Here is an 11,492-nt window from a genome sequence, read left to right as displayed (position 1 = left end):
AAAAGGTCTTTGAATAACAGTTGCGAGAAAGAAAACTATACTTAATGGACGTACATTGGGTATATAAGGTTAAATATTAATGAACAATCTCGAAGGAATATAATAATTTTTTCGGTAGAAGAGCGTAATTGTAAAAGACAGAAATATAAGTTTGCAAACGTGATACGATAACCTGTATCACTTTCGATATAATTTTCAATTATTGAGAATAATATATTATTATATTATAATAATATTAATATATTATCATATATATTGTATTATAATAATATTAATAACATAATATTGCTATTAACTGCAGGGAGATTAGGTAATAGTAGATTAGCTTACCTTCGACGCAAATCATAGAATTTGAAAAATACTCACCATATATAGGAAAAGAGCTAAAGAGATTATTATTATTAGGATGGTTAATAAATTCGGTATCGAGAAGCTCTTCATAAAGCCATCGAACATGCTTAAATGACGAAAATTTTATACATTTACTTTCTAAAAGACACTAAATTTATAGCATTAGTATCGATACCAACCTCGTTATCCGTGTATAAGTATGCATTACATTGCAAATTTTTCTGTAAGTTCTGTTATGTTGCTCAGTAGCAGAAACGTCGTCTATTGGTAATTCATTAATTGCGCGTCTTATGCGATAACTATAAACGCAATGCTTTTTAAAGAATATTATTAAAAAATACAAACAGAATTATTCTTAAGTAGTATAGCAGTTGTTGATTAACGAATCTATTAATAATTTTTAACGTTATAAAATATAGCAAAATAATTCTAAAATTATTAATTAATTAATTATATAGAAAAATAATTAATTAATTAATTAATTATAATGATTAATATACATATAATATAACTTTTTGTCAACGTACCTTATTATTTGAAATATCGCGCAACAATGGTGCGACAATAGAAAGTTTGTACAAACATATCCCGTAAGTATAAGAGTTACTAACAACAATGTAGAGAAATACAGAACGAATATAAAGTAAATATATTTCCCTTCCTCTGCAGAGTAATCTACAATTACTTTCAGTGTGAAGTAATGGGACGTATTTTGAAATATGATGATGTTTAAAACATGTGGTATCACGCTTGCTCCAATAGAGAATAACCAACAAATTAGAAACAAGCCTAAAATTATCTATGATTTAGCGTATTATTGATAATGTAAAGCTATTCGAAGTTTACAGTAAATTATACTTCCTCAAATTAATTAGAATGGTAAATAGTGATTACAAATAAATAGTGTAATTTATTTCTATAATTTATAATTCGACACACCCATATTTTATTAACCCTTTGCACTCGAGTGGCGCATCTCAGTCGTCATTTAATCACATTCTAAAGATCGATGTTAATTAATATATCAAATCTAAAATTACTCAACGATGCGAGGAATGTCGAGGTAAAATAATTCCACGTCTTAATTTGCATACGATTTCTTATTTACCGTTTTATTAAAAATATCCTCCACTTTATGGCAATTACTATCTTCCTGTAATGAAGAAATCGTCGAGTGCAAAGGGTTAACAAAAATTAATGCGTTTATAAATATACTTAAATTATATTGTATTATATTATACGTTTATAAATGAAACGTATTCGATGATATTTTTATTCGGTATAATAATTTTAATTCGATATAATCAGCATATTCCGTACCTCCAATAAATAGCAAACATCGTCTTTGTTTCTTAGCGTGTTTCTTCAAAATTTCTACCTCCTCCTTCTCAACAATTGTATTCCAATCATTAGCTATCGAGGTAAAAACGAATTTTATCTGAATAAGAAATATCTTTTAATACAGATTATTCCCTTGGGTTTTTCAATGATTATACAATCAATGTTAAGTTGACGCACTTGAGGTTGCAGAATTATATGTGACAGGTGTTTGACAAGGAACAATTGTACTAGACACAGGAAATTAATACCGGAGATCACAATAAACCCGGTTACCTCGGTATAGTACAAATCTCGTAACTGAAAGTAATTAATTTAAAGATATTCCTAAAAGAGAAGATTCGAAAAAGCATTGAACGAAATATTTAATTCTCCCCGGGAACGGGAAAGGAACGAAATTTTTTCAAAATTAATTTCAAGATTAATCGCAATTGCTAGAATTATCATTCAACTCGTACGTTTTGTCATTTTGGATTAAAGCTTAGAATAATGGATCATGTCGAGATTACCTGGGTAATCATAAAAACTACCAAAATCGCTACAAATATAATCCTTTGCACGGTCATGAGAGGTGAGTCACAATACGGCCAAATACTGGCGACTGTCAAATATATACGAAGTTTGGAAAAATTTTTGTCAAACACGTTCATTTTACTACGGAAGTAGAAACACGTCTGCGCGATATGGAACGAACCTACTCTCCATTTTGCTTTGCATCGATATTTTATTTATGCATCGAAGTCAACCCTTCGAAGTGTTTGCTGTAATGCTTCCAAAGAACTCGGTAACTCTTGCAAAATTAATTGCAGCGTTTACCTGGATATTGTTCGAAATTACGCTAATCTCGAGGAAGAAAGAATTAAATTATAGGCTATAGGAAATAAAACTGTAGATCAATACAGGCTGATTGACAGACGTATAATTTATTTCCCTGCTTTTCCATCCTCGGAAAAGAAATTTCCAATTTTCAAGATTATCAATGGTATTGCTCGCATTCGTTGGTGAACCTTTGCACGGTCACTATGTTGACTCGAAGGACAGAGAGTGGAAACGTCAAACGGTAAAATTGAAACGAACATGGCATTTTTAATCATTGCAAGTCATCCGATACTAAGACTCAGCGAAGCAGATGAAACTCGATTAATTTGTGGCAAGGAATTAATTTAAGGTAAAGATATTAATACTATATCCAGGTGTTTCACGTATTCGCATAATTGTTGATCGATAGTTCAATCAGTATTTAGAAAATTTTTTCCAAAGTTCTACGCGAATTCGAAAATGCAAAATTGAGGTGTCAAATAATAAATTTTAATTAATATTTGCGATATATATTTGGATGCACAGAATAACCGATAAAAATACATATATATTTATATATATAATAAAACATTCTTGAATGTAATTTGTTCTTGGCAACTGAATACTGGTCCAATATTCACTTGGCAGGGATCAAAATGATAATATTTACGCAATTACAATATAATTATCGATTAAATTACCTGCAGACTGATAAGTAAAAAGATTAATAAAAAGAAATTATAATTTACGATACAGGTTGGAGGAACTTAGTTCAACGTGAATTTTCAAACGATGTATTCACCTTTTTCATTAGTATCGACGATTGTTCTGAAGTTAGCGATGATTCGAGAATTTTACTGTATCGAGTACATCAGGGAAAAGTAGGAGAACGACGTACTCATCATCTAAAAATTAACAACTTCGTATAGTCTATAATAAAATTCCGCGGTAACTGAAAGAAAATTTGAAATTAATTTCAAATAATTCACAGGAAATTTACCGCAGAGAATCCTGTGTAACACGGGACGTACAATCCGGAGAGATCAAACGCACATTCGACCGAACTTCTGAACATGATGAACAGCAGCAATTTTTGTGCTTTCAAAGGAATGCAGTGCCACGTAGAATTGTATCTGCAATTTATTATACGTCCACTTATATAAAATGATATATTTTTCTCGACGATTAATACAGAAGTTGCTCGATACGGAAAGCTACGTGAAAAACATTTTCTTCATTTAATAAATATTCGAACTTACGATTCATGGAACACGTCCAAGCTATTGTTGATAACTAGCTGTCCGTAGTAATTGTTCAAAAATAATATCAGCAAATGAACGACAAAGATATCGATAGAAATGCAGATTTCTAGTTTATCGTTCATAGCATGTATTGCTCGGAACAACTGTGAAACATCGGAAGATGTTAGAAATTTATAGCGAAGAGTGACTACGTACGTCAAAGCAGGATGCGTGTATGTTCAAACGTGGGTATATTTTTCGAAATAATTGAATTATCCGTGTATATATCCCGAAATATAATATCGTAGGAATTACCTCGTGGGTATGAACAGAACACGCAGCATGAGTAGAATTGCTGGATATATGCGATATTTAATATAATAATTGTAGAGACACGGGTGGTTGTTAAATAATATAAAACTATTTATTAAACATAAAATATAATATAATACAATGTGCGGTGACGGTAAAGACTACGAATATAGATATATATATTTCAACTAAACTCTTACGACTACAACGACACAATTATACCTAACAACACGATAACAACTCACAACACGACTACAACCAACTCTCCAACACTGTCTCTCAAGAAGAAGCGTCTATCAAGAATCCTTTCTCACGAATCGTTCCTTAAACATTTCTGCCTTCCTTATATATTTCCTAAAAAGCCTCCCCCAACACGACCAAATATGGTCATGCTAAGGGCCTGACGCATCGCCGGGGTTTTTCCGAATGACCTGGCCCTCGAACCCTCGGCGACTTTCCAACCCAAAGTCACCTACGCACGAGGTGGGCATTCTGCGATACTACATAATTATATTTTATAATTATACTACAGAAGATTGCACAGACATATACTCATATCACAGTGCTACTTGTCACTGTTACGTTACAGCACTAGGTTACACTTTGCACACCTGCCTATGACAGAGACCTCTAGGGGAATCCTGAGACTTGTTCTTGGCATACTGAACTTTGCCAGCTCAAACGTCTCACTCGGACACCGCTGCCAACGACCTAATCCCGGCACTGGGATACCCATGAGTACACTCGCTATCTACGACTGGTATCGCAACTATTCTCTGACTGATCTACTCTGACTCTCTTCAAAAACTCAAGGGTTTTAACACTTTACCGACCGCTAGCGATTCAACAGCATACGCATCCGATTGATCGCTCAGTCGCAGATTCTCCCTGGTGCCCCCCATATAAAACCCCTTCCACGTGTAAGGAGGTGTGGTTCAGGGAACCGGAGGGACTCGGATTAAAGTTAATAAAAGGTCTCTTGTTTCAAAAGTTTATTCTTCACACGTTATTCTGTTACTCCGTCGAGAGTCGTCAAAGAACTGAACTCTAGACACGCGTGCGGTCGTACTCTCGTCGATGCCCGTTCTAGATCGTTATGGAACGATCGAGAGCTATCACGGACACAAACTTGCCGCCATCAAAGTTGCCGACTGCCAGAGTTAGGCCATCGGTGGCGGCTCTCTTAACATGTAAAAGTATGAGCTTACAAAGCAACGCAGCTGCCGCAACTGAGCAACGTACCTCAATACTAAATAACAAATTATTGTTCATATAATGATAATAATTGTACATCGCCAAGGCAACGGATTAATAGGCTATCGATCGGTAAAGTGTTAAGCTCTGCCAAAAAAGCACCCTCGCCATTGGCAGTTCGTTGGACGAAGGGTGTGCACTTGGTTCGCGAATAGATCACCTTCAAAGGGTAAGGGACTTCTTCCACCATCAGTCCCGATGAGGAGCAAACCTCTACTTCAAGAAAAGGCCGTCGGGGCTCACCCTTGGTCTATGACTCGAAGAGCCGGAGTCACCCTTGGCCCGGGCCCGGTCCCTGCAGGCCCACTGTCAGCCGAATCCAGAGTGCAGCAGAACGTCTCGTGTTCGATGACCAGAGGTAATATTTGAACACCGAGTAATAAACTAATCAGCACTTAGGATCCGACTGCTGGAAGACCCTAAAGGGTTGTAGCGACCATCATTCTCGCCTTCGCCGCTAGGTGGAAAACCTCTAAATCCAATATATGTGTAGGATCGGGGTGTGTGGATTGGCTAAAGTAAGGTTGTTTTACTGCTTCTTAAGATACAATAAACTTATACTTATTGGCTACGAAACTGGAGACCCGCTACGGCTACGCTCGACTCTTACTGCTTACACACTATTTGGAGGACCGTGAAGGACCCTGGCACCCTTATTTAAGCATTCACTCTGTCCTTTTCCATACCCAGGCTTTCCTTTGCAATCATACTTCTTTCCTACGCAACCTCGGAGGGCGTGGTACCTTCAAACACTCTGCACGCATATCTAATCTTTCACTCTAACCTAAACATTCATTGAAATCGATCCTCTTGCGTGCGGTCTCTTTCGTTCTGGGTCCAGACACACCTTCACTCTTCCAGGGCCGTCCTTATTCTAATCCCAGATATGTAACTACCCAACCTTTCAATAGTACCCCAGGGTCTAAGGCAGGGCCTGCTAGGGTAGCCTTACCGATGAGTCCGCTAGCAGGCCCAGGACGAAACGCATCCCTTCCTTTTCCTTTCGTCCCTTCCAGCTACGTCGCCAACGAGGATACCCTTGACCAGCCCACCTCAAAACGACAGTGGGAGTGGACCTCCCACAGGGTCTTCTAGACCTGACGTCTTGCTCCATACAGGAACACTTCAGCTATCGAATCCTGATTAATAAACGTCATTCATTCTCCGTTCCCACAATATATATTTCCAAGCGTAACTTTTATGGAGGTTTGATTACAACGATTAATAGCTCGCAAGTGATGCTACATCGTCGCTGAAGGATTGCAAGATGATTGAGAATTGGAAGAGTATCAGAGTTGAAACGATCAAGCGTGTCATTAGAAATATATTCATTCCAGAGATTGGAGAGCACACACGTTATCGTGATACAATACAAAGATACTTACACGATACAAACTGAAAGCAAATGATATCACACCTATGATACTCGCAATGGAATATTGTATCACATGGGTGGATGCGGCCAAGTTGATATACCTTCGTCAGGTGAATACATTGCACAGTAACAGCAGATAAAGACGCATGAAAAAAAGGAAATATTATCACTTACGTATCAGTGATCGAAAAATCATGTCATTCTAATATACCAACTCTATGGCTCTGTTGTGGATGTCGACGACTCGATGAAAGTCAGAGTAATCCTCGATTAGATTCGACATATAAGTCGACTTGCAGATGGACAGATTTGTAACTGCATTTCGTAATCGATAGCTAAAACACGTGAAACTTTATACATAAACATTTGTTATGAAATAATTAAATTACGTCTCCTCAACATACAGCCTTGACGCATGATTGATAGTAGCAACAATATTGAAACGTGTTTGTTACAATTTCATTGTCGTACTGGTCGGCACACCAAATTTCTGTTTGGCACAAATTTAGAAAGATTGAGAAATATTAAGTAGATTAACCCTTTACACTCGAGAGGTGACTTTCAGTCACCATTTTATCACATTCTAAAGATCGACGTTAATTAATATATGAAATTTAAAATTACCTAACGATGTGTGGAATATCGAAAAATAATTCTACGTCTTAATTTGCATATGATTTCTCATTTACCATTTTAAAAATATCGTCGACTCTATGATAGAAAGTCTTGGAATTACTATTTTTCTGTAACGAAAAATTCGTCGAGTGCAAAGGGTTAATTCAAAATGGCTGTGTATGAAACAGAGATATGGAATTAAATTAATTTTGAAGACAGACTTAGAGCGGCGAATTTTTTAGTTCTTATGCGAAACAGTCCGACTTGGCTTGGTTCGTATTAAGACTCAGTCTTACCTGGTAATTTTCAGCAATCCGCTTATGTAATGAGAACAGACATTGAGCAGCGACTCGGTACATATTACAGAACACAATCCAGCGAGAAAAATGAAAGAAAAATACAAGACTGCGACATCAGCATACTCGGAATGATCGATGAAATACAAATTCACATAGGAAATGTAACGTGTTCGAGATTCGTTCAGCGGTATTGCAAAATCTAATGCTGTCGGCATTAAAAGATACATCATAGGAACTATGGATATCGAAGTACATATGCCTAAAAGTAGAAAATATCGTTGAACGAATGAATTGAGCCGAATGCACGTAGAAGAAAATTCCTGCAGAAACAGAACTGAAATTTATAAATATATATGTCCTTCTTCTCCCAAGATTCAATAAAAATTCCCAAATTCAACTTATCGAAAGATTTTGAATCCAATAACAAGACCATTATAAAATCAACATGCTTGCAATGTCAGGTATATTTAAACAAGAAAATATTTCCTTACAAGAGAAAATGGTAATTATTTGACTTGAATCGTCAATGCACTTGGTTAGTATTTGAATCTCGATCGAATTTTCGAGGATGATATATTCCATTTGTATCTGTTCGATGAAGTACTTTATCTATATATAAAGAAAATAACGCTCTGGAATTTCAACGTGACAAATAAAATTACAAATAATTGTTATATCAGAATGTCCTTTACCGTATGAAAATTAAAAACGGAAGAAACGTAGCGGCAGAAGAATAGCAGTATCGGAAACGTAATGGACAACGCCCGAGTACAATTTTGTAATGTAATTTCCGATTTTATCAGCAACACTATCTAAAAATATGTTTTATCCGATAATTATAGGTAAAGTATGTGAGATACAATAAAACAACTCTTAGCATATAACTATCAGTAATCAAAAGACTAACGTGTAAAATAGTAATAAAACGTTTCCTTTAGAGATTGTATCAAAATATTGATATTCTGTTCAATCTAATGTCAAATAATTATGCAAACGTACATCGGCAAAGCACGACCACACGTGTTCCATCATTTTACAAATTAAAGCGTGAAACCGCGTTGCAAATCAACAGCCAAAGTATAACAGTTGATATAAAATTACTACACAATAGTAAAGAATTAGAGTTTTTCTCACCTGCATCAATACACCGGTGAAAAACGCCGTAGAGAGTAATATCCTCTGAATCGTATTACATATGGACACATAATAAGGCCAGAGTCCTACCATACGCAGTATAAACGTATAGAAGCGGTAGTGATTCTCGAAGAAGTTCATTTTCATTGGCAGGCGAGGAACAAGTGTGCGAGGATCTCGGGAAGTCCTTCCATTACACCTCGCGATCGTTTATTATTCACGATGTTGCTTTACCATATGGAAGAATTTTCTCGGCGACTGTCACGCGAGTGACATAATTGGCTATAATGTACGAGAACTACCGACACCAGGTGACAATCGATCGGTTTTTAAATGAAGGTCCCCTTAGAAAATGATACATAATAGTAATTGATACGGACAAAATTATACACCTCGGAAAATTTCTAGCTTTGTATTTTTTCCACAATTTTTCTTACTCGAATAATTCTCCCTGCTTTTTTCCAGCGGTAACCTCGGCATAGCAGTCTTGTCGCAGACGTCGTACGAATTACAACGAGTTCCACTGGTGACTTTTCGTTGCGTGTATGTTCAGTTCAAGAAAGTGGGATAGAAGTTCCAGTTCGAAAAGGGGAAGTGTAGAACGATTTATAATAAGACTTATAATCGCGATTGTTTAATTTATCAATGGCTAGTAATAATTTACGGAGTCTATTAAAACGGGCGTTGCAATCACATAATTGTTGGGGTAGTCGCGCGATAAGAAATTCGTCGTAATCCGATTAGTGATATTGAATTATTGAAAACTTTTACGCAATCGAAATGTATTAAAGTGACTGATGTATACCATACGCGTATGGCTAAATTAAAAGTATTAAAATAAGTATGCTAACACGGATTTAATGCGATCAATTTCACTTGTGTTGCAGAACTAAGATGTGGCATACAAACGGAAAAGAATGCGTAACATCAATTATTAATCGTGCAGCTGTAATCAGGACGAGGGGAAAAAGCGGAGGCGATGTAATTCTGAGGCGAGAAGAGTGCTTTCGCAAAACGTGAGAATGTTTAGGGTAAGCCATAAAAGAGAAGCAATTAAGATGATTTGCATGCAAGTTGCAAAACGAATCGACTGAGAAAAGATAAGAATTAAAAATTGCGTAAAGGAATATAAGATGCGGAAGAAGGTCGGGTGAAGGAGTTTAGCGCCTGTCTTGCCAGCTTGGTGAACGAGAGGGCTTATGACAGTCCTATCTCTCACTAGAAAGGAAACATATTCTTACCAGATAAGGTCTCCCTATTTCTAAAATCTCCAGACTATTATCTACATGATATTTAATAAAGATAATTCCCAGCAACAGTTTCCCGTAATTGAATATATATTCAAAATTTGCGTGCCTAGGTACAAACGATGCACAATTACAATGACGTATCAATATCGATGACGTAAAAATTTTACTGTATCGAGAACATCAGGGTAAAGTAAGAGAACGACGTACTCATCATCTAAAAATTGATAACTTTGCATAGTCGAAAATTGGAAATTAATTTAAAATATTTGATAGGAAATTTACCGCCGAGAAGCCTGCGTAACTCGGGACGAATAATCCGGAGAGATTATACTCGCATCCGACCGAACTCCGGAGCATGATGAACAGTAACAATTTCTGTGTTTTCTAATTTATTATCCGCTCGCTCGAATAATGCCATACATTTTCTTCGTCGATTAAAATCGAAAAAGCGAGATATGAAAAAATATTTTATTATTCGAAATTACTCGGACTTACGATTCGTGAAACACGTCCAAGCCATTGTCGATCACTAGCTGCCCGTGGTAGTTGTTCAAAAATAATATCGCCAAATGAGTAAAAGTAACAGCGATAGACGTAGCGATTTCTAGTTTATCGTTCATAGACCGAATTGCTCGGAACAACTGTGAAGCATTGGAAAAAGGTGGACGTTTAATGTTACAACAGCAAGTGACTATATACATAAGAGCTGGATGTATATATGTCCAAACATAAATATTTTTCTTTAAATAATTCAATTATTCGTGTGTCCAAAAGGTAATATGTATTTAGAAGCGTGATTGTCATGGAATTTCAATTAGAACAATTAATCGCTGGCATATGCTAATGTTTTGTCGCTAAAGAAAATGCTAGATCATTGAGTATTGGAGGAGTATCACTGGTGAAAGATATCATGCATTTTCGTCAAAATATATTCATTACAAGATATGGGTAAGAATTTCGCGATAATAACTTGAAAGAACAAAATGATACTCACACGATAGAAACCGAAGGCGAGTGAAATCACAGCTACAATACTTGCAACCAAATAATGTATGATATTAGAAGTTGTCTGGTAACGATTCATCTTCATTGGGTGATCGCATAGCACAGAAAAGGGATGAGTGTAAAAAAGGAATATTATCGTTTAGGTATATGTGAGTGAAGTATCGTGACATTCTAATTTACCAACTTCATGACTCTATTATGGATGTCCACAACTCTATGGAAGTCAGAGTAGTCCTCGATTACATTTGACATACCAGTCGACTCACAGTTAGACAGCTTTGTAACAGCGTTCCGTATTCGATAGCTAAGAAATATAAAACTCTTTACAGAAGAAGCTGTTGTGAAATAAATTATATCTCTCCAAAATATAGCCTTCAGAAAATTGACAACAGTAACAATATTGAAACGTATTTGTTATAATATCGTTGTCATACTAGCTGACAACTCTCGATGTGGCACAAATATAGAAAGATTGAACTATATTAAGTAATAATTAAGGGACTCAGAGTGGCGAATTTCT

The 11,492-nt window shown here is 36.0% G+C and overlaps 1 protein-coding gene across 1 annotated transcript in view; it reads right to left on the bottom strand.

Moving 5' to 3' along the window:
• Positions 1–3,341: 3,341 nt before the first annotated feature.
• The window catches only part of LOC108550042 (uncharacterized), a 10,605-nt gene continuing 2,454 nt past the window's right edge, over positions 3,342–11,492 (bottom strand). The window contains exons 4-9 of the mRNA XM_017903640.1: positions 7,581–7,818; positions 6,885–7,004; positions 6,680–6,770; positions 3,747–3,892; positions 3,488–3,620; positions 3,342–3,392 (exon numbers count right to left, since the gene is read on the bottom strand). Of these exons, the coding sequence (XP_017759129.1) occupies positions 3,342–3,392; positions 3,488–3,620; positions 3,747–3,892; positions 6,680–6,770; positions 6,885–7,004; positions 7,581–7,818 (779 nt within the window). The remainder of the gene's footprint in view (positions 3,393–3,487; positions 3,621–3,746; positions 3,893–6,679; positions 6,771–6,884; positions 7,005–7,580; positions 7,819–11,492) is intronic.

The sequence above is a fragment of the Eufriesea mexicana genome, unplaced genomic scaffold (assembly GCF_001483705.2).
Source record: "Eufriesea mexicana isolate 0111107269 unplaced genomic scaffold, ASM148370v2 scaffold2497, whole genome shotgun sequence".
Taxonomy (NCBI): Eukaryota; Metazoa; Arthropoda; class Insecta; order Hymenoptera; family Apidae; genus Eufriesea; species Eufriesea mexicana.
Note: the sequence above shows the minus strand (reverse complement) of the source record. Positions and strands in the feature narration are given on the sequence as shown.